This window comes from Alexandromys fortis, unplaced genomic scaffold (assembly GCF_014885135.2).
Source record: "Alexandromys fortis isolate MF-2015 unplaced genomic scaffold, M_Fortis_MF-2015_v1.1 scaffold_20, whole genome shotgun sequence".
Classification (NCBI taxonomy): domain Eukaryota; kingdom Metazoa; phylum Chordata; class Mammalia; order Rodentia; family Cricetidae; genus Alexandromys; species Alexandromys fortis.
The window spans coordinates 5,180,106-5,206,670 of record NW_026067903.1 but is presented as its reverse complement, the minus strand read 5'-3'; the positions used below and the strand labels follow the sequence as shown (position 1 = coordinate 5,206,670).

General features: G+C 49.2%; 1 protein-coding gene across 1 annotated transcript in view; it reads right to left on the bottom strand.

Annotated features, from left to right (window-relative positions):
- The window catches only part of Cracdl (CRACD like), a 64,332-nt gene that overhangs the window by 4,293 nt on the left and 33,474 nt on the right, over positions 1-26,565 (bottom strand). The window contains 4 exon segments of the mRNA XM_050134775.1: positions 13,233-15,438; positions 19,891-20,100; positions 22,666-22,827; positions 23,174-23,309. Of these exon segments, the coding sequence (XP_049990732.1) occupies positions 13,233-15,438; positions 19,891-20,100; positions 22,666-22,827; positions 23,174-23,309 (2,714 nt within the window).

Here is a 26,565-nt window from a genome sequence, read left to right as displayed (position 1 = left end):
CCCCCCCCCCCCCCCACATACACCCCAGCCCCATCACACCGAGTGCTGGCCAGAGGCAGCTGCCTCACTTGGAAATAGCTGAAAATTTCTCTCTGGGTCTGAACTTAATTTTCTCAGTTGTCAACATATATGGAGCAGTTCTGATTGAGACTAAATTTACAACCTGAAGAACTTGCCATTCCAGTTTTAAATCAGTAACCTGTCAGGGCCAGGGCGGCCTCAGCAGATCTAGTATGTCCGTGATCTCCCTAACACTCCGGTTACTTCTTTGCCCAAAGGCACAAGTTCTGGCAAATTCTTTATGCCGTGCGCATTTGAATAATTTCATTTGAGCTAAAAGATTTTTTAAATTTGACCTAAAAATTTTCAGCTGAGAATAAAGGGGGCTGGGAGGCTACGCGGTTAAGAGCACTGACTGCTCTTCCAAAGGACCTCCAGGTGACTCACAACCATCTGGGGTTCTAGGGGTTACGTCACCCTCTTTGGCCTCTGTAGGCATACACATGGTGCACAGACAAGCATGTATACATAAAGAAAAAAAATCAAAAGAAATGAGCAGAAAGTTACAAGGAACAGCATGCAGGGGGCATTGGTATCAGAAAAGGTCACTGAGGGAAGCTGGGACTCTGGGGTTGGCTCAAGGATAGAACCTAATGGACCAGACCCAAGGCTGACACCCCATTGTGACAACAAATATTTTCTCTCCCAGTCTTTACATGGAAACTGTGGTACACAAAGCAACTCCAATAAGCTTGGAGGAAAGCAGTTCTCCCCTTGTGTCAGGGTTATGCTGGTAGAACTCCATTCCATTCCTGCTGAGCTGCCTACCTGTCTGCAGGGTTACAATGTTTCCAATTGTAGTGGTGTGTGCCCATGTATTCACAGGCTGACCTACAGAAGCAGGTGAACCCTGCAGCTGCACCAGGCTGTGCCGGGGTGAGACAGGTGACCTACTCAGGCAGCGCCACTAAACACTGACCTGGGCAAGTAGCCAAGATCTCTCACCAGCCGTTTCTTTCCTTCTTTGTTCCTATGTTTTACCCAACCCGGAATCTTCCCATAATGATAAGTCTGAGATCTTGCATCTCTGTCCCAAGTATGGGTAGAGCTGACAGCCATTCTGCTCTGTAACACGGGCCTGAGTGACCTCCGTGACCTCTATCCTCACTCTCTGCACTCGACAGCCACTTTGGAGGCAGGGCTCTGGGTCTGTGCTCTACCTGGGCTGTGAAGGGGGAGAAAGGGGAAGACACTGGCCCTAGGCAGCACAAGGATGCCTTTGGGGGCCAAAGACCTTGCAAGTGACAGTTTAAAGCAGGAACTCCCACGGTCAAGGCTGCACCACCGAATCCCTTCTGGGATTAAATCTGTTCAAAAGGTCAACCCCAAGATAACACAGACGTGTCAGTTCAAATGAAATCAGAGTCAATCGTTCCTTTATCTTTCTGCCTCAATAAAGACTTAACTTCCTGGGGATTTGGTTAAAGATCTCCGACACCTCAGCAACCTCAGCACCTCCTTCCTGAGTGACAAGGTTAGATTGCTAAGTACACCTAGGTCTTCAGCCAACACCCTGGAGCTGAGCATTTCTCTGACTGAGGACCAGAAACCACGTGTTGGAATTTGTGCGATTCCTTTGCTGAGGGTCTCAAAGAGGCTGAGTCCCCACGCACAGTTGCCGGGAAAGGGAGCAATCTAATCCACCGCAGAGCAAACCTGACTAACACTGCCAGACAGCCAAGTGCTACAGGTGTGGGGAGCTGGAGCATCCCAGGGCGCATCCCAAACCATCCGACTGCACAAGGGAAGGGGGAGATGGGGGGGGGGCGCGGGCACGACAACTTCTGAACAGAGGAAATCATCATTCTGTTATGGAAGGTTAGGATTCCGTCACAGGAGCAGTTGATACATTGGTACTTTATTTCAAAATGCCTTCCTCCTCATTAATACACTCTCTTTCCTCAAGATCTACTTGGGAAAATATGCGTAAAGATTAATCCTCAGGACAGCCTGTCCCGGGGCTGGGTTTAAAGCCAGCGATATGCTCCTGGACGGACAGACTCTCAAGTGGTTGAAGTCAGAACAGGGGACCATGCCTCTGTACTTCAGTAAACCTTACTCAGTCCTGTCACAGGCTTTTAAGGTCCCCAGCTACAGTCCCAAGATGGGCATGGGAACTACAGACAGACGCTAAGGGGACCTCTAGGGCAGACAGAATAGACAGGGCCTTGTGCTTGCTTTGGGGTTTATATTGGGCTTCCTGTATGAAGGACTTCAGCTCTGTTCTTAAAGCATTCACTGATGGGTTGTTTGTCCTGGTTCACAGACCACCCCTGGTCAGCACACACTTGTGGGCTTTAGTGGCTTCCCATCACTTCTGGCCAGTGGCCACTGAGCAATCTTAGAACAGAACTCAGACTTGCAGTGTCTGCTGGAGGCTTTATCTCAAAATTCTGAGCATTTTTGAAAGCGGGCCAGGGCTTTCCATAACACAAGCTCCCACATGACATAGAGCTGTGTACTCGATCCAACTCTGAAGGAAACCACCATGCTTTCCTTTCCCCATTCAACAGGAAATCGATACCCATGGCTCACTCATTTGAGGATGCTCTCCTTGCCAAACGGCATTCCCAACCCCGGATCAGGTGCTCGTGCGGTTACCTGGAGATATGTATTTGGCAGTGCAAAGCTGAATGCCTTGGTGTGCATATTCCCTGATGAGATGCAGCACGAGGCCTCCTGCCTTCTGTGTTCAGACCTGCTCTGTGCACGTGTCTCTATTTAATGTCACATGTTGGGGTTTTTTTCTTGGTGTTCTCGGTGTTTTTATTTTCACACAGGCTTTCCCTGTGTAGCCTGGGCTGGCCTGGAACTTGCTCTGTAGACCAGACCAGCCTCAGACTCACAGAGATCCATCTGCCTCTGTTTCCCAAGTGTGGGATTAAAGGCATACAGCACCTACCCCGCTGTTTTCAGTGTTTAAAATCACACAAAGAGCAGTATGATACGCTGTTCAGAGTTCCCAAGTGCAAGACGGTTATGCTGTGCCCTCTCACATTGCACAAGAGAGCACGTGTTCAGAAAGGTACTCCAGTCATGAGTTACAGGGCTGACAGCTGTGAGGTCAATGCTAACAGATCGACCATACAAGGTGAGTTAAGATGTCTTTGAACAGAAACAGAGAGATACTAGAGCAAGATTATGTATTGATAAGCCGATTCTGAGACCAGACACTCACAGGAACCTCACCTTGTATTTCCCCTAACTTTGAAATTCACCGCTCTGAGCCAGGTGGTGGTGGTGCATGCCTTTAATCCCAGCATTCAGTAGGCAGAGGAAGGCGGATCTCGGTGAGTTTGAAGCCAGCCTGGTCTACTGGGTGAGTTCTAGTTCAGCCAAGGCTGATACACAGAGAAACCCTGTCTAAGAAAAACAAAAACTAAACAAGACAAAACCAAAAAGAACAGAAAAAAAAAAAAAGAAATTTACTGTTTCACTATTCTGCCCAAATATCATAGTTGGAATTTTCTATACCTTTATTATTCTTCAATAAAAAGTAAGGACAAACAGGGGATCAGAGAGATGGCTCAGGGGTTAAACTGCCTGCTGTGCAAACATGAGGACCTGAGTTCAGAACCCTAGCACTGACATCAAAAAGCTAGATATGGTGGCATGCGCTTACAATCCCAGTGCTGGGCAGGCAGAGATGACCCCTGGCGCTTAGACCAGCTAGTCCTGCCCAGTTGGTCAGGTCCGTGTTCAGTGAGAGACCCACTCGCAAGAAATGAGAAAGAGAGCACTCAAGGAAGATACTCCATATCTGTCTCTGGCCTCCGCATGCACACATGTGCATACACAGGAACAGAAACACATGCACATGACGCATAAACACACACACACAAAATACAAAGCAGAAAAAGCAATTATAAGATCATCAGGTGCTAGGCATTGGTCAGGGAAGAAGAGTCCAGCTTCCTGTCCAGAGAGACAAAGTGGACCTTCACCTCAGAGTTGTTTCCAGGATGCTAAGAGAGGAAGGGTATCAAGGGACATTGAAGGAAGTTCCCTCCCTCACTGGCAGCTCCTTCCCATTTTCTTTATCCCCGCAGGCTCCAAGACATCCTGGGAACTAGCTCAATTTGCTTTTTTGTAGACTGTCTCTCACCCCACTCCCTAGCTCTCAGCACAGACACCTATCTTGTCCGAAATCTCTTTCCCAGCCACAGTCAAGGCCACAGGGACCACACTGTCCTTAACCTGTGACTTCCTCTCATGAGGTCACGAGAGGGTCAGGAGGCACAGGCAGGAGCTCCTTGCTTGAAGAATCTGCTTCCTCAGCCCCAGGCTTCTTGCGGTTTTAATTTCTACCCACAGCCCAGAAACTCACCTTTGCCTGACCTACACAACTTCTCTCACAGTCTTCACACACCCACAAGCTGGGAAGAAAAATAGCCTGCCAGGCTAGTGAGATGGCTCCGCAGGTACCGGCACTTTCTGCCAGTCCCGAAGACCTGACTTGACCACCCCCACCAGGACCTGGATGCTGGAACAATAGGACCATGACCCAAAAGTTGTCTCCTGACCACACATGCACCATGAGACATCTGCCTCTAAGTATATACACAGATATGAAATGACTAAAGTGTCATGATTTTTAAAGTGTCGCTCTAAGCGGTCCTGTTGTTGCTATTCCGGGAGAAGGGAGATCTGGTGAGGATCCAGTTGGTTCCTCATTCTTTCTGCCGCAGTCGGCCTCTACGAGGCACTTCCCATCCCCACATCCCCACAAGGCTCGCCTTCAAGCTGCAATACACAGAAGCAATTTTATTTCCACAGCCAAGGGCCTAGTTTCTGGTTTACTGTTCTAGTTTGTTGTGTTTCAAGGCTCTCCGCCCAGAGGTAAAAATATGTTGAGAAGTCAGCGACAAAATAACAGATGACTCAGATCTGAGTGAGGTATGCGGAGTGGGGCCAGGAGTCTGGTCACCCGTGTGTGGGCACATTTACTGGGGGCACCCGGAGGGAGAGATGATCCGCCAGGTTCTGTCCCTCACTCAGGCTTGGCTAGCTGCTCAATGCTTGGCTAGGCAAACTGAGCGCACACCCAAGACTGGCCCAGCCCTACAGCTTCACCTCACAGCAGGGTCCCTGGGGAGCTGTTAGTGAAGGTGCTAGACCCAGAGTACATTGCTTTCCTCAGCTGTCACCAGCTGTGCAATTAGAACTGGTCTCTGGGCCCAAAGCAATGACCCTGGCCCAGTTCTCAGCCCAGAGCCTGCAGGTCTCAATCCCCTGCCTCAGATGGAACTAGGCTCTTGCAAGAACACAGGATGTGGGGACAATTATTTGAAAATAATTTTGAGTGGGAAGAAAAAAACTATTGTCTTTGTATGACATACAACCCAAAAGACCCGAAAAATGCCTTCCAGGAGATTCCTGGCCCTGCCCCTCCTGAGAATAGCTAAGAGCAGCTGGAACTCCACGTAGCCAAGAAGGAATAAGCACTCACTTGCAGGGATGGCCCTTCTCCGCAGTGTGAAGATCTACCTTCTATTACACCACTGGGCCCTCCCTCACCAAGCCCTAGCAGATGGGCAAGGCCTCTCCACCAAAAATATGGTGGGAACTGAGTTCCACTCAACGTGGCTTTTCAGAGAGGCACCGTTAGCCCTCAGTCAGTGTATCAAAGGACCTGGCAGAACCAACTTAGACAGAGGAAGTATTTATCTTGACCTCACACTGTCAGGGTTTTAGTCCACTTGGCCCCATTGCTTTTGGCCTTCAGTGGGAAAAGATACGATGGTAGAAGCCTGAGACAGATGAGGCCCGTTTACTTCATTGGAACCCGTAAGCAAAACAGGGACAGGAAGGAACCGTGGTCCCAATAATCACTTCAAAGTTTCACTACCAATGACCTAATCTCCTTCCTTTAGGCCTACCTGCCAAAGGTTCCTCTGCATCCCAAAAGGCTCATTAGCTGGACCAAGTCTTCAACACATGACACATGGTCCTTTGAGGGGCATTCAAGGACCAAACTCTAGCAAGCGTGGTATTCCTAAGGACCTTCTACGTATCAGACCCTGAGGCTCGTGGAGTAAATTGGCTTTCCCAGGATCACTTGTCCAAGATGGTTGGTTTGAAATGTCAACATATCATGACTTAGGATCTTCTGAGGTGTGAGCCTCAGCTAAGGAACTGTCTACATCAGGCTAGCCTGTGGGCAAGTCTGTGTAGCTTGTCTTACTTGCCTTAATGGATGGGGGAACACCCACCCCAAATGTGGGAGACACCTTCTGGTAGTAGCCCAGATAAAAAGGACACAGAAGAAGGAGGAGGAGGAGGTTTACTCCATTTTCTCGCTGGTATTAGAAATCAGTTTTTGCCCTCTTTTTTCCTTTTTCCTTCCTTCCTTCCTTTCTTCCTTCCTTCTTCCTCCCCTCCTCCCCTTTTTCTTTTTCTTTCCTTTCCTTTTTTTTTTTTCGGGCTTCCAACATGGACTGAGGTCAAGTGTCTTTCTAGGAACCTTTCTGGCCTTTAGCGCCAGATTGATACTACTGAGGCATCCAGCCTTGTAGATGGACCAACTACTTTTTCATGACCTCTCTGGTGTGAGGCAGCCATTGCTGGATGACTCCAACTGCTGCTGTATCCAGTCTTAAGGACTTCCACTTTGAGAGACTAAGTTAGAGTTACTCAGCCTGGACTCTGCACTGTCTCTGAACTGTTAATTCTATGCCATGGAGGGGCTGTGCAATGCAGAATGGTCACCATCTTCCTCCTCCCACTCCACCCACTTTTTGACAACCAAATTCATCTCTAAAGATGGCCAAACATCCACAGGAAGACATCAGAACACACAGTTCCTGCAGAGCTGAGTCAAGTTGAGTTTCCTGTTCCCTGAAGGCAAAGCACCTGAGCTGGGTCTGGGCTCCTTTTTCAATGACTCCAAGTCCAGAAGGAGTGGGTGTGAGAATAAGAGAGTTCTTTGACTGAGGCTTGCCACTATCAAACTGGGCTTGTTCTATGCTTGACAGATGTCTAGAAGGGCTCTGGAAAATCCCTGTCAACTTCTATGCCTCCTGGGTTTCAGCTGCTCCCCAGAGTTTTTTGTCCTCTTGGTAGCTCATCAAAGAGGGCTTTGAGGACACTGCAAGGTCACAGGGAAGCCTTATCTGCCAAACATCTGTAAGTGGCTGGGATTGACCACCAGTCCTCCAAGGTGCTCAGCTACAGGGAACACATGCTCTACCCCTCCCCAAAAAGTTTCATAACATCTCCTAGGAGACTCAAGAGCATATGTGGTGTCTACTCCTGTCCCAGTCCACGCACTGGGGGTGTCACAGAGCTGTGGCTGTGCTGGTCCTAGAAGTTCTACAAGGTCCCACCATCCCTACCTCGCATGGTATGTCGTTGAGTGGGTCCTGAGCTGCTAAATTCTGCACACACTGTGGAATGTTCTCAGCCTGAGCTAGGTTGAAGAATCCTCACCGTGGTGTGTTCTATGCCATTGAGATGAGGAATCTGGCACTTCCTTGGGAAGAGAGCTCTGTGCTGTGAAATGGCGCCACATGTCACAGGTAAAACATCTCATATTAGCAACAACCTCATTGAAACACGCTCTGAGTCTGAGAAACTCAGCCGACTCTGGAGTGTAAACCCTCCAGATTCGCGTTGCTCAGGTCAGGGTCACGCGTGCCTCACAGAGGGAAGATGTGGGAGATTACGAGAGCCTGGGACAAGGCAAATGACTCAGAATGCAGAACTGTTGTCGCTGGCCCTAACCTACAATGTCTGGAGTACCTGACCCAGGAATTACAACTCCACTCCACATGGGCTGGGAAGGCATGGAGAACTTTGAAAGAGGAGCAGCCCACAGTTAGATGTGGGGAGAGAACGGCAGGGGAGTAACATTAAAGAAGGGGAGTTCTGTGCTGGGGGTCTGTGGGGGTCTGGGGTGTGGAGGGAGAGAACCTACAAAGAGTTTGCTAAGCCCCGGTTCAGCTCCCCGTGCTGGGACAAACACGAAAGTGAGCACTGATGTGGGGAGGGGGAGGGAAAGCAGCAGTACTTCCTGTTGAGACCGGTTGAAACTCACTGACCCAGTTGCACAACATGACTGGCATTTTTCTTCCTTCAGGCCAGGTAGGGTGGGGCACGGACTAACAACCCCACTTACTACTCAGGAGGTGGTGGGTGTGGGGACCCATGTCCACTGTGCTGAAGATCAGTGCCATCTTCGTGGAGGACAATCTAGAGTCACTTAGTGAGCAGGGAACAGGAGTCCATTTGTGGGAATCTGACCCGGACAGCCCACAGTGTGACGCAGAAGTAAAATGGGCCAGTGACTGCAGTATAGTTGACTGTCGTAGTCAGGGTGTCTACTGCTGTGATAAAACACCATGACCAAAAGCAGCTTGGGGAGGAAAGGGTTTATTTCAGCTTCCACTTCCACATCACAGTCCACCATCGAAGGAATAGGGAGAGAACTCAAGGCAGGAACCTGGAGGTGGGAATTAATTCAGAGGCCATAGAGGGGTGCTGCTTAGTGCCTTGCTCCCCATGGCTTGCTCAGCCTGATTTCTTCTATCACCCAGCACCACCAGCTCAGGGACGGCACCAGCAGCAGTGAACTGAGCCCTCCCACATCAACCGTCAGTCAAGAAAATTCACCACACTTGCCCACAGGTCAATCTCGTGGGGGCATTTTCTCCATTGAGGAGCCATTTCTAAAATGACTCTAGCTTGTGTCAAGATGACATAAAACTAGCCAGGACAGTGACCAGAGGAAAAAAAAAGATTCAAAACAAGCACAATGCCCCTCTTCAGGTGCTACCCATGGTAGACAGTGCTGAAAATGTTGCGGCCAGGCCTCTCAAGCTGATCATCAGGACTTCCTTGCTTTATTGTGGACTTTGGACATCAAATGGCAAGCTAGTATGAATAGCACGTGGTGAAAAAAAAGTCACGCGTGTGCCTGTCCTAGAAGGTCAGAGCCACAACTGCAGGGTGTGTGGGAAGGAATGGGCACGGGTCTCTTTGCAGGGGCTCTTTCTGGAGGATGGGATTAGACCGTGTTCCGAAAAGGGTGGGGAGGAGGCTTTGTGCCTTGTATATTTAAGAGTTATTTTAAACTCTACACACAGTAACATTCTCCCTTTTTGTTGTTAAGGTTTGAGCTTTAATGCATGCTTAGATTCTGAAAATTGTCAGGGACAGGATGTAGATTAGAGTTGATACTCTAAAGAATTCTCGTGTCCTACTGCATGGTAGGCCCTTCGGCGACCTGAGGTAATGTCTGATCTGTCTTCTTCCCGATTTTATTGCCTGTGGGAGAGGTCGCTATACTAGGAAGCTTTCAAGGACAAGGAGATAGGGGCGTCTCTATCCGCTCTTCCTCCACAGTGAAACATCTCCATTTCTCAGAGGCACACACTTGGAGGAGCACAAGAAAGGCCGGGAAACATGGAAAGGATAAGGCTAACAAGGAACCTGAGTGTGAGCAGAGACGGTTTCCTAGAAAAAAGAAATCAAGATACAGGTGGGTATTCTTCCAAAAGAATCAAACTAGGTCCAGAAGATTGAATACAGAGCTTTGTGCACGCAAGGCGGTGCCGTTAGTGTTTTGTCAACTTGACAGACATTAGGTTCATCTGGGGTGTGGGGAAGCTCAGATGAGAAAATGCTCCTATCAGATTGGCAAGTAGGCATGTTTGTGGGGGCATGTCCTTGATTGATAGGGGAGGAACCAGCTCATTGTGGGCAGTGCCACCCTGGGCAGGTGGTCCGAGGAGCTGTAAGAAAGGGAGCTGAACCCGAGTCTGGAGGCAAGTCAGTGAGCAGATTTTCTTCTCGGCCTTTACCTCAGTTCCCACCTCACAGTTCCTGCCCTTCTTGAGTTCCTATCTCGGCTGCCTTTAATGACTGACTGTGATCAGGGTGTGGAAGCTCAATAAACCCTTTCCTCTACAAGTTGTTTTAGGTCATGGTGTTTTATCATAACAATAAAAAGCAAATTAAAGCATGAGATAATCTCTCTACCCCTTAACATTACTTTGAGGCAGAGAATTGCTGAATTGTAGTGGCTGGCTTCCAACTTGCCACTGGTCTGCCTCTGCCTCCCAAACAGCTACAATTACAAGCAGGTGCCAGTAGAGCAGGTTCACTGCTAACTTTTTCTGTGTCTTAGAATTTTTCTAAACAAGACACTACCACCTTTTAAAAAATAACTCCTGCCATGTGTGTGGGAAGCTGTTTCTTGGCCTGTAATTTAGCCTCTGAGATAGATTGGTCCAACAGGACAAAGGGAAGATGTCTTGGAAAAGGAACAAGCTGGCTAACCTGGGCTGTCTTCCTCTCACAGCAAATCAGCAGACTGTGGCTCAGGTCAGTATTCAGGCCTGCTCTGTGCTGAGGAGCACACACCCGGCATCACGCTCCTGTGATCTCCTGATGCCCAGCCCTTTGGCAAACTGGGCTCCTGTATTTAATACAATATTTCCTGTGCCTCCTGCCCTCACCCCACTGCTGAAAGGTTTACTGTTCCCTTCGAAGGGAACTCGGGGTGTGGAAGGGCAGGGCAAGCATCAGTGCTGGGGACAGAGCAGCTGGAGACGCTGGAGTGCTGTAGTGTACCCATCTGAGACCCCCAACACTTCCACTTTATGGTGCGCACCTGGGAGGAGGGTGGGGGTAGCAGCAGCCCTATCTGTGAACTCTGGACCAAGTCCCTGCCACCACAAGGGAGTAAACAGCACAAGGCTTAAGAAGCGGATGAACATTGCCATTAGATCTTTCCTTATCTGTATGCTTTATATGAATTAAATTGCCTCCAGCTGCTACAGTTTGGAACAGCGAGGATGATTGTCGAAGTCATGCTAACGAAAGAAGCTGCGAACAGAGCCGGGTGTGGGGACTCTTTCCCAGGTGAGGCTCGACCACACAGACCGGAGATTCTGCTCTGGTCTGTCGGAGGCAGCCTGCAGACCCCACGGTGGGGTTGATGAGAAGGGGGACCAGGCAGCACCCTAGTCCCGACGCTAGTCTTTCGCATCACAGCCCCTGGGAGGATGGGCTCCTAACAGACTCTGGGTAACTCCTTTTCTTTTGCCCTTTCAGGAAAATACAAACCATTCCTTTCGCCCAGCAGAGGAACCCAAATGCACACAACTTTGGAATCCGTTGCTATTTCTGTGGATTAGAAAATGTCAGTGTACACAGATGGGCAAGGCAGTTATGACTTGGGCAAAGTCCTCACTAAATGAAGAGAGTCTCACCTTTGTGTAAGTCAGAGCAATGCACAAAACACGGGTTCTCCACACACCATCCCAGGCACATTTATTTAGGCCTCATTATTTAGGTCAACCTTGCTTCCTACTCCTTCCGTCCCTGCCTATCTTGGACATTTTATAGCGTGGAAGAGGTCGTATGTAATTAAGGGACCAAACATCGCCCCCGAAGCTTCTCCCTTTTCAGCTCTAGCTGTGTCCCTGAGTTCTGCTCGCTTGCTGGGCCCTTGAGAGACATTTCCAGTCACGGACCATGGAAGCAGATGGTGATGATCTTAAACTTTCACCTACAAAGCAATTCTCCTTGCTATGAAAACAGCTTTTGGCATCGCTCGACAGCTGCCTCATACACACGGAAAATGTGCAGAGCAGGATCCTCAACTAGGACCTGCCCCTCCCCTCAAAGTCCCTGTTGGTGCAGTGCAAGGACATCACAGATCACGCATCACTGAGGCAAGAGGCTCATGGACCAAGAAAGCTACGCCCCAAGGCTCTGAGATCCTCCAGCAGCCTCTAGGAACTCAAAAGTGCCTTATAAACTCCATGCTTTCCTGGCTTCTTGTGGACATAGAAACATCAGTTTATCTTTGAACCTGTGTTGATGGTGTTTCCTCGAGAGCATTTTTTCCTGTGCCTGCTTCTGCTTTTCAGGGTTCTGGATTTCTCAAGACAGCCACCAAGCTTGGCTTCCTCTCTGTCCCACAGTGCGGAACTTAAGTGGATTCCTATAGGAGTTTCTTAAAAATAGCCTGGAACATTTTAAAATAAAATTTGTCATGGAAAAACTGTTGCTAAGGTCTCCAGTCTCTCTGTTAAATGCATAAGTGTGTGTGTGTGTGTGTGTGTGTGTGTGTGTGTGTGTGTGAGAGAGAGAGAGAGAGAGAGAGAGAGAGAGAGAGACCCACCAATTGTACAGTTTTATTTTCCCATTAATATCATAAGCCTGCAATGAGTGACTTCTTTAACTGGGTTGCAGATGCTCACTTTAACAGATTTCTTTTGATCTGGAACATGATAAATAAGTCAAAGAGGGATACAAATCATCTATTTTGTCTCTGTTCGTCTTAAAGACGATTTCCTTCAAAGGCTATTATTAAACGGCGTCCCAAACCTAACATCATCTCCCTTAGGGGACGGGAAGTCACGGCTGACCCTCTTATGACTCCAACCACATACAGCATGATCTCCACGCGAGGCCACGCTGCAGAAGCCTGATTAGTGTAGGGGAGAAACTTTTTCTTGGGGCGGGGGGCGGGGGGGGCGGGGAAGGGATCGGAAGAACTTTCCCAAGCCAGACGGAGACTGGGCTCAGGGAAAACCTGCATCAAAATCAGCCCTCACAGTGTTGGCTTTCTGAGACCAAAAGCAGGAGAAAGTCTTGCATCACCCCTAGAGCCTGGGGATATTCTGCACCACCAGTTTTTAGATGTCCTTACTATGTCTACATACATGGGTTTTCTGTATCCACACACAATCCTAGTTTCTGGCCGTCTATCTTCATTATATTCCCGATTCCTTTAAAATATTTATTTGTACTTATGTGAATGGGTATGTATGTATCTGCTTGTAGCATGTGTGTGTGTGTGAGTCCGGGCGCCTGCAGAGGTCAGAAGAGGATCTCAGAACCCATGAAGCTGGGGTTACAGGCAATGATCCCCCTGTGAGCCATCAGACATGGATGCTGGGACCCGAACTCCAGTCCTCTTCCCTAGGGGCAAGCTCTAGCTAGTCCCACTACTTCGGCGACGGTGACTGAACCCCGGAGCCTGTGCAGGCATGTGTGACAATCTCGCTCCCTAACTCTCAACACGTCAGTGGTGCTAAGAGGATTCGATCTTTCCTTCCATGTCTCTTTGTACAGGTTTCATGAGTGCCCCAGTAACACATTCCGGGAAACATTGTTTTGCTGACCCATTTATTCCTAACTGCACCACGGAGGGCTCTTACCAGTTCCCTGCTGGGGCGACTTCTCCTTCCTGGGCTCGGGAGGCGGGATGACCGCTATGAGTCTCTCAGACTCCCCAGGGCTGGCTTCCAGGCCTGCGGGTGGGTACTGCAAGGTGAGGCTCTGCAGGAGCGGCTTCCTGGGCAGGGGTGGCTTGATGCTGGACTGCTCAGGAGACCTGGACTTCCCTTTCCCTTGCCCATTGGGGGACCTGGAACTCCGCAGTGTCGGGGCAGGCCCAGCATGGCTCTGTTCATCCTTGGGGTGCAGGGTCAAGCCTCCTCTCTCCAACCTAACTTCGGCGCTGTACCTCTTGATGGCTTTGGCCTCCTGGGCAGAGCCTTCTCTTTACTTGAGTGAGAGCGAGGTGGACCGTAGCTTAACTGGGAAGGGGCTCTGGTCCTCCCCTGGGACTAGCTCCTTCACAGAGGAAGCACACGTATTAGCATCTTGGAGGCTGCTGCCTGGTCCTGCCTGGCCGGCCCCCATGTCCCTTGAGTCCTGAGGGTCACCACCCACTGCCTTCCTGTCCTGGGGCTCTGGCAGCACCTGGAGGTCATCAAGAGCCGCTTCGCTCTTCCAGGCAAGGCCACTCCGTATTAAGGGTGCACGGCCCCCTGCAGGCGCATGCCCCGAATGTTCCAGAAGGCGAGAGCTGTTGGCGCGGGTTCGTGCTCTGCTCGAGGTCACAGAGAACCTCTTAACGCTGCGCTGTGGTTCAATACTCCGCTCACTCTTCCTCCCCGGGGCTGCCTTCTCTGGACCCCCTGATGCTGTGGCCTGTGCAGGCCTGGGGCGGGCTGGAGGCACAACTGCTCTGTCCTGGACTCTGGGGCTGGACTCTTTCAGATGAGACTCTGCAGGGGACCTGCTGGGAGGCAGGACCTTGTGCTTCAGGCAGCTCTTGGGTACCGGAGGGCTTGGGGAAGGGACTGTGCATGACTCTGTCCCCGCTTCCTCTGGCCTGGGTACCACCAGGGTCAGCTCCTCCTCCTTCTGAACACTTTGCTCCTGTCCCTCTGTATCTGAAGGTGTCTCCAAGTTGGTGTCAGTGACAACCACAGGAGGTGGTGCCTCTCCCTTTGGAAGTATTGTGTCCCTATTGGGAGGTTCCATGATCCCTTTGGGAGGTGTCATGTCTTCGTTGGAAGGTGACATGTCTCTCTCTGGAGGTGCCATGATCCTCTTGGGAGGTGCCACATCTCCCTTGGAAGGTGATATGTCTCTCACTGGAGGTACTATGATCTTCTTGGCATGTGCCACATCTCCCTTGGACGGTGACATGTCTCTCTCTGGGGGTGACATGTCTTTCTCAGGAGGTGCCACGATCCTCTTGGGAGGTGCCACATCTTCCTTGGAAGGTGACATGTCTCTCTCTGGAGGTGACATGTCTCTCTCAGAAGGTGCCACATCTCCCTTGGAAGGTGACATGTCTTTCTCTGGGGGTGACATGTCTTTCTCAGGAGGTGCCACATCTTCCTTGGAAGGTGACATTTCTCTCTCTGGGGGTGACATGTCTCTCTCAGGAGGTGTCACGATCCTCTTGGGAGGTGCCATGTCACTCCTGGAAGGTGACATGTCTCTCTTGGGAGGTGCCATGACTTGTGTTGTGTCTCCCTCAGGGGGTGTTATGTCCTCTTTGGAAGGTACAGTCTCCCCTTCAGGAAGTGCTGTGGTGTCCTCAAGTGCCACCGAGTCCTTGGGAGGTGCCATGCCTCCGTCAGGGACGTCAGTAGACAGTGGAGTTTCCACATCTCCAGAATCACAAAAAACCTCCTCAGACATGCTTTCCACTATGGGACACAGGCCTCCAGAGGACAGTTCTTCCTTCTGGATTTCACTGTGTGGAATATGGTACGGAGAACCTTGTGGCAGAGATGGGGTCTCCGGGCACGAAACTGAGACTGCCATGGGCTCAGTGAGCTCTGGCGTAGCCCGATGGCTTGAGGGCTCATCTCCAGGAGAGCTTCCCTCCTCCATGCTGCCACTGACGGCTGCACTGTGCTGTAGGCGAGCCCGTCTAGCACAGGCCCCTCCAGGCAGCAGCAAGGTTGCAGGTCCCCCAAGCTCAGGCCTTCTGCCCAGCATCAAATCCCAGTGCCCGGAGCTGGGATCCACTTCTGTGTTGACCCGGAGCAGTGGTTTCTTTTCATGTTCTTCCTCCTCCAGGGTCCATGACAGGTCACTCAGAGATTCAGACTGTGCCCTCTAAGAGAAACAGAGGTGAGAGACATCAACACTGCAGCAACTATTAGAGCCCATCGCTTCTTGGCTTCCTCTAGGACTAAACGTGGTTTAGGAAACACAGTAGCTCTCAAAGACTAATGCTGAAATTCATGTCGGCGCAGATATCTTCAGCTGCCCTTATGAGTTCACATGGAACCTTGGTTCATAAACTCAACAGTTCCACGGCAGCCAGGCCCTCAACATAAATGCAGCTCCTGCAGCCAGATAGGTTATCACACACCTCTAATCCTAGCCCTAGAGAGGCAGAGACAGGTGTATCTCCATGAGTTTGAGGTCAACTAGCCTGGACTATATATGGAGTTCTAGGCCAGTTAGATCTATACAGTGAGATCTCCCCCACCAAAAATAGCACAGCTCTTGTGTTCAAGCCACAAAACAAATGGTGCTTGCCTGCCTGGAGCCAAACAGAGGGGCTGGGACCAAGATACAACAACTGCCTGCTTTGTATTCTTCATTCATTTCATTAACTCTAGACTGATCCGAGTGAGGAACGGATTGCCTTTGTCTTTTTGTACTTGGAGATCCATGGGTCCAAAGGCATGGAGACTTTGGTCAAGATGGAACTAACTGGCTGGTGATAAGAATCTCAGAGGACCAGGCAGTCTCTGGTCTCAGGCTGCGACAAGTTGCCACACAGCATTGCTCTCCAGGGTTGTGCCTTCACTGGAATGTCAGAAGTTTTTCTTAAAAAGTTATTTGTGAGCCAGACGGTGGTGGCACACGCCTTTAATCCCAGCACTCGGGAGGCAGAGGCAGGCGGATCTCTGTGAGTTCGAGGCCAGCCTGGTCTACAAGAGCTAGTTCCAGGACAGGCTCCAAAAAGCTACAGAGAAACCCTGTCTCAAAAGAACAAAACAAACAAAAGGTTATTTGTATCAGGTCAAACATGATGACTGTGAACCACAGAATAAAATCCAAACAGCCTTACACTCAGGTCAATCCAGAGCACTGTGCCAGATGCTCCGGACCTCCAGGACATTCTGCTAGCACCCGCTGACTCCCTTTTACATTGTGCAGATAATTTGCCTAAGCTAATGATGCCTCCTTCTCTGGCTCGCTAATGCACCTGGTAGCCTTGTGGCATTGGTTTTTTTCTTCTGAAAGGCCTCTGGAGTTCAGATGCTGGCCTGGCTTCCTCTTTCTTATCATGTACTCAATTCCTCCCCTTGGGAAGAAAATGAAAATCAAGGCAGACACAGGTCTTAGAAAAGCAAGATGTGAAAATGACTCCGAGGGTAAGTGTCCTGTGGTTGATTATTGTAAAATGTTCATGACATCAAAACTGGGGAGTTAATTCAGGTTGTTGCACAAAACAGTGCTCCGTCTCTTTTTCTAAGGTAGGGAATGTAACCTTGAGTGTGTTAGAGTTGGTTCTTGTTGCTGATATTTGATTTTTATCTTTGTGATTCTGGGCATCAAATCTACGGCCTTGTGCAGCAAGGGAAGTGCTCTAACCCCAAGCTACATCCCTGACTGTTATTTTAACAGTTTCCAGCTGGCATCTGCTTGCTAAAGATCACCAAGAGCCTGGGATGTCTGTGGCTATACCTAAGCTAATTTTTGCCAAAAATGCACAATTCTCTTCTTTTGGATTTCAGAAGAAGTTGAAGATTCTTTTGAAATACAAGATTCTTGACAAAAGCTCCAGGTTCTTGACTTGCTTACGTCACTGGCCTTTTGCCACTATAGGAAATTATTGATATGAGGGCTCAGTAGGACATGGGTCATGATTGGAAGCCATCTATCACGGAACCCAGACCAATTCAGCAGACAGCTGGGATCCAGTCTGGCTAGTGCGCCTTCCATCCTAGCTACTGGCAGCTCCAGGAGGTGACCGTGGGGGGTGTGGTCATATGAAGACCAGAATGGGGGTGGACTGTCCAGAGGTGGGAATCAGATCCTGAGTAGAGCCCAAACGGTGGGAAAGCCGCTTCTGCATAGCCTAGAACCCCTGGCTATCTGCATCAAGGAGGAATTCAGCCTCCCCATCACTGCCAGGGTACACTTTGCTTACTCCATCTTGGCATTTCCTCCTCTGGGGATTCACAGCAGTTTGGCACTCTGGAAACATTCCAAGGAAAAAGAAATGTTCAGCCTACATCAAGATGAAGAGTCAACAGAGGCTAGCAGTATACCTGTGTCGCCCGGCCAGGAGGCAAGCTCCATGGTGCAGTTTCTGTAATCCCTGGGCAGATGCCCCTGCCAACCCTTGAGCAGCACAGGGGGCTGACAGGAGGCATTGGTCTTGGTGTGAACTCTGGGTCATGCATTTGGCAGCTCTTCCAGCTACCGGGCAGGAACTCGTCATCCAGTCTCAGTGTTCCTATTGAAATGGAGGTGACAACATTTCCTATCCCTGGTGTCTGGCTAGGCCTGAGGACTGAGCAGTGTAAGGTGTAAGCCTTTAACAGGCATTCTGCTCCAGTTGCATTTAGAACCATGCCCAGAGCCTGGTTCTGTTAGCATGGGCGACAGGGTGGAACACTAAAGCAATAGCCAGCAGCTGTTCCTCCCAGTGTCTGCTGAGGTAGAAGCTGAGGGGCTCGGCCAAATATGCTTCAGCCTTGTAATAAACATCAGTCTTGATAGCCAAGGTTTCACTGTGCTAAACAGAGGTATTTTTCCTTTTAATAACAACACTTTTTATTCTTTTTTTCCTTGTTTTGTCTTTTTCATTTGTATGTGTATTTGCATGTGTGGGGGCTGTCCATGTATACATGCATGTTTGTGCATATGTGGGTATATTGTATGGATGCATATGTATATAGGTGCCTTTGATTGTGATGTCTGGAATCATCCTCAATCCATCTTCTACCTTGTTTATTGAGGCAGAGTCCCTCAGTCAAACCCGGAGCTCACTGATATGGTGAGTTTCATAAGCCAACTTGCTCTGGGCTAGAATTACCAGGGCACTGCCGTGTACACACAGCATCATTTACTTGGGTCTTGGGGATCTGAACTCTGATCCTTATACTTGCATGACAACTACTGAGCTATCTCTCTAGCCCCTTCCCTCCCTTTGTCTCTACAGTTTATAAGATTCAGAGCCTTAATGCCACGGAGTGGAGAATGTACGCCCTGGTGACAGAGCTGAGAATACCCTAGCAAGAAGAGCAGCATGGATTAGAAGGGATTACCGTGAGGGCTTTGAGGATGCCTGTGGGTTGGGGCTTGGGAGAGAGAGAGAGAAAGACCCACATGCTATGGGGTATCAAAGGAGAGGGGAAAGTAGGCTTTGGAGTGGAGCCCAAAGAACCACCAGGTCTCTATAGAAGTGCCCTGTGGCTAATCGGCGGCTGAAGGGGCATTACGTGACCTCTTCCCATCACTGGAGTAAGAGAGCATCTGAGAGCCTGATCTGGGCATGAGGAAGGCCTCTGTGGTAAGCGGAACCTCAGGACCCAGAGCAAAGTGGTTGTGGATACTGATGGGCAGACACCGCCAGCACAGTTCTTCAAGTGGACAGAGAGGCAGTGGTGACCACTGAGAGAGCGTAGATATCTCTGGGAACACGAGAGAATCGAGCAGGGAAGGGGAAAGGAGAGTGAGAAATAAGGAGTTTAAGTTAAGGATCAACTGTGTTCCCAGGCTGACTGACATCAGATTTTTGTTGTAGTTATTTTACACAATGGTATTCCAGGATGAAGGCAAGTTTAAAACGAAAGAGAGCTGCAGCAATGTTGCGGGGTGGAGAGGGCCGCAAGAAGGGGTGCTACTTAGTACCATTCTACACGAATTCCAGCAGGGTCTGGAGTTCTCAGTTCATCATGTTCCCATAGCACGTGGGTCTAGCTACTCATCAGACACGAAGAATGGATCCAAATGCCCTGGTTTCCAGGTAGCCACATCAATCTGAAGGTAACTCCCCTGCATCTTCTTCTAATACTGATTCCTAAAAAGTTCACCCTGTCAGTCTGTGTTTTCAGAGGACCTCCCACATTCTAAACAGAAAACTCACTCCCTTCAGGAAGTCCCTGAAACCCAAGTGGGCCCTGATGTTTGTCTCCAGCTGGTATGTCTAGCTTGTCATGAAGTCTTCAACACCTACAATTGTGAGTCCATCTCCTGGGCCATGCTTGCCCCATCCCTTGCCCTCTGGCCCTTACCTTGTCTAAGTCCTGTCCCGATAAGAGAAATCCAGGAATGGGGAGTGTCAGGCTTGGCTCAGGACACCGTGAATTCTTGGTGTTTGCAGAATGAATAAATCCATACAAGTATTGATATCTAAATAGGGTGTTTATGCATGAGAGAGATGCCCAATTCAAGGTGCAAAGGATGAGCAAGACTAATGTCTCCTGTGTGGTTTTCTCCACCATGGAGGTGTTCATATGGACTGTGTGGCTAGGCAGTAGGTGGGACTGTCCTGTCTGCCCATCCCATCCCACCCCTACACGGAGGAGGAAGGGCAATTACCGAAGACAGGCGCCTCATTTTACTTGATCGCTGGTTGCGGGGCTTAACCAGGAGCTTGTGTTTAGCTGCAGAGTTGTCCAGGCAGGAGGAGGACTCAGGAGGGTGGCTGAAGTCAGCCACAGGTGCCAGGCTGCCATCCAAGGTCCGAGAGGAGACGGTGGCATCGCTTGTGTGGTCAGGAGACTGTGGCCGCGATGAGGACACTAAGATCTTCACGATACAAGGAACAAACACACCAACATTAATTTAGTGACAAAGGGTGGAGACCGCTGTCCTACCAGCTTCTGTGCTATCTTTGGACTGTACCTGGGAAAGAATATTTTCAATAGGCTCTTGACAGAGGATGTTTTAAAATGTCCCTTTAGAGCAAATGGCTGGGAGTTCAAAGGCTGGGGGCCAACCCCAAGGCCCTGTGAACAGGGTTCTTTAACAGGGAGACTTTCCATAGCAACTTTCACCAGCAAAATAGACTAGCCCAGTGTTCCCAGGGGTGGAGGGACCTGCCACTTTCATGGAGCTGGTAATGCAGCCCAGCAGTGAGCTCTCAGGGGTGCAGGTCACAGGAAGCGCTGAGCCCTCTGCGCAGCCTTTCTTCTGGTGCTTTCTTTGTTCATTCTAAAGGGTCTCTGCAACCTCTAGGGGAGCCTGGCTTCCAGCTACCTGTAGCTAAGCTACAGATGTGTTACTAGTTTACACCTCAGCGGGGAGGAACTGACAGTCAGCAATGAGCAAATGAGTTGCCAAGTGGGGAAGGGGCCTCTGGCAGCCATGTGGAAGAATGAATCACTCCAAAATACCTGCCCCACTGAATACAGGGAGCCCCACGCCACTGAATACAGCAAGCCCCTTCTTGGAGTGCTGGCTATCCTGCAAAGATGTGTTTCACGACAAAGCACAGACACTATAACACATGCAGGCCAGACGAGGAGCAAACACACAGCGAGAATCTCTGTGTTGGGCTTTAAGAACAACCCTGCCACCTTTAAGAAGCAAGCAAACACAGAAAACAAAACAAAAACCTGCCCGTTCCTATTGGAGCACTGGACTGAATATCAGCATTAAGTTTACATTTTTGGTTTGTTTGTTGAGATTAGGTCTCTCAGTGTAGCCCTGACTGTATTGGAACTCAATATATAGGCCAGGATGGCCTTGAATTTACTAAGATCTGCACGTTTCTGCCTCTCAAGTGCTGGGATTAAAGTCATACATCACCATTCTCAAATTTTGGTTTCCTACGATGATAGTAGACTGGATATACTATCTAATAACAGATGGAAACCTCAGAAAATTTTTTTTAAAATATACAATAATAACCAGAGGAATAAAAGAGTAGGTAAGCGCTGGCCCAGCACAAGTGGCCGCCATCTGGCTAATTAAAATCTGTGCAGTGGCAATCAGGTTTGGAATTGAGCTGCTTCTTCAATGAATGAAGCTGGTCCTCTGGCCTGATCCAGCCAACTGCAGACACAGCCAGCTGCTGTGGGAGCCAGAGGCTCCAGGGGTACAGCAAGGAGGGCAAAGTCAGAGATGAGTCAGTGCCAGGCTGCTCCCAATAGGAATCTCCTCACCACAGAGCCCAGCACACACAGCCTTATCTAAACTGGGAGAGGGACAATGGAATCGCACACGGGAAGTGTTTTAATGCGTTCTCAGGTGCAGCTTTAACTCACTGAACAAGGCAACTGGACAGACCGCCTTCTTATCACCTAGCCCTGTCTGAAGTGGGAGAGCAGGTGTGGGTAGCCTACTGTTCCTAGACCCAACTCTCACTGTGAGCAGGGATATGTTCACCCTGAAACCAAGTTCTGGGAGGGATTCTTCTGGGCAGTTCTATGGCAGTTTCCAACCCTAGAGATGACTTAAAACCAGCTACATCACAGTTCTGACTTTTCCTCAGTAATATTCTGGGAGCTCACAACTACAAAAAATAACCAGCACGCGTGGGGGAAAGAGGGAGGAGGAACATCTGTGTCCCAGAGTCAAGTGGTTACTTAATACAATTCCAAGCAACCCGGAGGTGAAACTCTATAGTTTCACTGTAAGCCATGCCCTGGCCAGGGTTGAATGTGATCCAAGCATGCCCAAGGCAGGTGTGCTGCGCAGCTATCAAACACGAACTCTGCTCTTTATTTGTTTCTCATGGGTCAATATAATTTGGATCATTCAAATTCTTTCTGCCCTCAGCAAGAAGGCTTATTAATATTGGGAAAATGGCCATCTGTTTTTTATCATTTATATATGAATACCTTATACGAATATTAATGTTCTTATTACAAACAAAAAACTCATGGCATCAGAGTGTGCTGGGGTGTTTATTCATGAGAGAGTCTATGAAGAGGGCAGTGTTTAGAATTACTTCTCCAGTGACTGCAGTCAGACCCTGCTGGTCAAACGTCACGGGTTGCCTTGCTTTCCCAAAGGGCCCCATGGGATTTGCCCAAACCAACAGGTTCCTTCACTTATGACTGGTGCATAGAGCTGAGTGCTACTAAGTGTTTACTGTTCACTTCGTCCTTGGGCCAATGTCACAATAGCAGGGAGACACACAAGCAGCTAGTTCCCTTTGCAGAAGTAGTCTGGATCTGGGCATCTGTTCAGACAAGACAAGGCCCAGAGCAGATGGCATCAGAGTGACCACACAACCACACAAAATGATAGTACGCAGCCTCTCTCGTTCGTGGAGAGATTGCAGGAGGCACGGAGGGCCTCCAGAGTTCTAGCAACGCTTAGCGGCAGACGTGGATGGAAACGTTCGAGGGCACACACCGCACTTGCCTTTATAGTCGTGCCTGGACCCGCGTCATGCAGCAGGGACATCTCTGGGGGGCTCCGGGGCAGTCCGTCATCCTCAGAGCTTATACCAGTTTCCTCCGCCCTCTTGATAGGAATGCCTCCTGGAGGCGGTGGCCCCATTTTCACGTTACATTGTATCTTTAACTAGATTGAAGGAACAGCAGCCAGCCTTAGTTTTTTCACCAATAACAAGCCTTCCTGCTCCGATTCATTCATTCAGGAAATACTTTCAGCCACTCTTGCACACTGCAGAGGGCTGACCTGAATGAGTGCCTGCCCACATTTCCCTCACTGCTGTCCTTATTCCTTAGGCAGTCACATCCCAGCAGCGCATCCCTCATCATGGGGCTCACTTGCCTGTCAGAGGAGAACTGTGAAGACTCGGCAACTCCACTTTCAATTGTATCGAATTGTTAAGTTGAAATCCCTTAGAAACTTCTGGATTGACACTGGAAAGACACCCAAGTGACGGTGCCAAGCAAATACTTACCTGCAAAGCCTTGATCCGGTCACACACATTTTCTTGGGAAAACACCCGCACAGGCCGAGCAGGGTCCTGTCCCGATTCAGGAAAGAAAATACTGTCGTGTGAGAGGGCACGGTTGCCCATAGTGCCCCTGGACTCCCTAGGAGAAAAAGAGTCACTATGAGCTTTTGCCCACCTCCATTAATCCCCGATCTTAGGGAATGAGAGTGAGAAAGAGGGTACATGAATGACATATTCTCCTAGCCCTCTGTCATTCACAGTCACGGTCAAACACTAGACAGTGCATTCTACAGAAGGGCATTCCCCGAAGATAGCTGAAGGCTGTGGGAGATTTTTGTTTTTAATTAGTGGAAAAAAACAAACTTTGATGAAGTGTGAGGCCCAAGACTGCAAAACTTAGAGAGGGAAGGTTGATGCTGGCTGGGACTCTGTCCCAGATGTCCTGGGAGGGGGAGGTTATGAACTGTGGGCTAAGCTAATGGGCAGCCCCACCATGCACTGAAGGCTGTTGGCCAAGATGATTCGGATCACACACCTCTGGCCCATTTGAAGCAAGAAGGGCAAGTCTGCAGAGACAGCCCTGTTTGCTGCCCTGGCACGGTTTGTGCACCCTACCACTGCACTTGTGACCCGAAGCATGGAAGCCCGGCTCCAACCCCAAGAACCTGATTTGGAACTGAAATCACAGGACAGTCATAAAATGCTCTCAGAGGATGTGGGAATTAGCTGTCAGACTTTCCTAGCCTCCCGAATAATAGGTGGAAGGAGATGACTGAGGCTGTCGGTGAAGGAAGGAAAGCCGCCTCTGGATGCACGGGAGCCCCACCCTGCCCTCCTTGGGCATCCTGTCCTCTATGGGACACTGGGGACTCTGAGGTGTGGCCCATCCCCCTGCAGCATATCCAGCTGCATTAGTAGTACTGTATGTGAGCGTGCGTGCACACACACACACACACACACACACACACACACACACACACACGGACGCATGCACGAGGAAAGTGCTCTTTTATTGAGCACCTGGCTCAAAGGTGTTTCCTTTCTAGGCTGCAATAGCAAGCTTGCAAGTGGAAATTCAGAGTTCCCAGATGGGGTATCTACACAGGCACTTAGAAGGTCTCAGCTCAGAGCAACTCCCAGTGCTAAGGCCAGACACACACACCTAGATTTACTCCCTACAATCAACAGCCTGTTTCTAGGCCACCCCCTAGAAACCATAACTACCAGCCAAACACCTCTGGTCCAGATATAGCTAGAAATAGAGGCAGCAGGAAGAGGCCACTGACACAGGAGGAAAAAAACTCAAGAGGCCAAAGGCACATGGTCATTCATTGTTGCAACATCTACACAATGTATAGACAACATATATGTCCTTCAGTAGGTGCCAAAACAAATGAGCTACAGTCTGTCTGATGAAGGGCTGGGTGACTGAGAGGGTGAGTACTCTGAACTGGCATGGGCTTACCAAAGGACACTAAATGAAAACAGAACATGCTGTGGGATGATGCTCTTGTACACTGTAAAGATTTGTCACACATATTGGTTTAGTAAAATGCTGACTGGCCAGTAGCTGGGCAGGAAGTATAGGCTGGGCAACCAGACTAAGAGAATTCTGGGAAGAGAAAAGGCAGAGAGCCAGTCACCAGCCAGATGAGAATGCCTTAGTGAGAAAAGGTGCCAAGTCACATGGCAAAACATAGTCAAGAATTATGGGTCAATTTAAGTTGTAAGAGCTAGTTAATAATAATCCTAAGCTAATAAACCAAACAGTTTATAATTAATACAAGCCTCTGTGTGTTTCTTTGGGGCTGAACAGGTGTGGGACTGGGAGAGACAGAAACTTCCATCTACTAGAACACATGAGACAGAAGTGTGTTTGTGGTACATCAGCTGTGTTTGAGAGGAGGATGGGTATATATTCAAATATGTGCTGAGCATGTTCACGTGCCTACTAATAATTTTTAAAATAAAAAATGGTATATGGAAGATACACGAGAGTGGTTTAAGTGGGAAGAAAAGAACTAGATAGGGAAACAGGGCCAAAGGTAACAACATTTTCACTTTGTCTCTGGAACTATTTAATGTGTTACACAACAAGACACAAAATCAATCAAAAAGGGAAGTCTCTAAGACTAGGAAAACAAAACAAAAACAAAAGAAGCCTAATTTTATGGCAGACACGATGGCACATGCTTGTAGTTCCAGCACTGGGGAGGCAGAGGCAGGAGGATCCTGATAGAGAAGGGGGAAAAGAAGTTACTCTGCCATAGGAGGAAAACAGAAGTTTTGCTGAAGTCCATGTTTTTCAGTATAACAGAAGACAGAATACAAAGAAAAAAAAAAGTAAGAAATTTCATCTTTCCTGGAACTGTGTCAGTGAGTGAATTGCTCAAAATTCTCTTAAAAATAAACCCATTTCCTACTCCAACCCATGAGAGGTCTAGAAGCCATGGTAGCCAACTAGCATTCATGACCACTGAATCATGACCACAACGTGCTCTCTGAGACAACTTCACCTTAAAAGGAAGGAAACAAAGCTTGCGAAAAATATCCAAGCCAGGAAATATCCAGCATCAGCCTGGAATGGCTCACTGCACAGGAAAGCAAGGGACCGCTCGAAGATGGCTGGGTTCAGGACCAAAAGAGCCAGAGAGCTAATGGGAAGTGACCCTTGATAGCCCAGCGCGACACAATGAGTAAAGATTGCTATGGATCAAATCAAATATATTCAAAGTCAGTTTGTTTGGAGTTGATAAGTGGCTCAGCTGGTAGAGTGCTTGCCTAGCAAACACATGGCCCTGGGTTCGGCCTGCAGTACCACATAAAAATGGTTGTGGTGGCATACACCTATAATCCCAGGGCGCTGAAGATGGAGGGAAGAAAAAAAAGTTCAGGTGGTCCTTGGTTACATGATGAATTTGAGGCCAGTCTGGGTTAGTTTTGGGGACTGCGGACCACCAGACTCTGAATTTCTTGTAAACAACTTGTTTTCCTCTGCTCTGAGCAGCCTGCAGCTGTTCTGAGCCCGAGACCCTGATGGCAGGGGAGTGGGTTCTGATGAATCTGCAGCTGAAAGAGCCCGGGAGCTGGGGCATGGCCAGAGCCCTTCATAAACTACCCCTGAGCACAATAAAGTGGGCAGTCTTGTATCGAGGATGACCCGTGTCCCGTGTCTCTGTCTGTCTGCGTGTGTGTGTTTTTAAGTCTCCAGCTTAGTTCCTGGCTCGCATACCGTCCCATAGTGCAGGCGCTACAGATTACATGAATTCTGTCTCAATAAAATAAATAAATATTTAAAAAAAAAACAGTGTTCACAACGATCCTTTAGTGAGGAGAAAGCCTAATTTTCAGGTCACTAGTAGAACATGTGAAGGTGTCAGGCACTACTCCAGGGG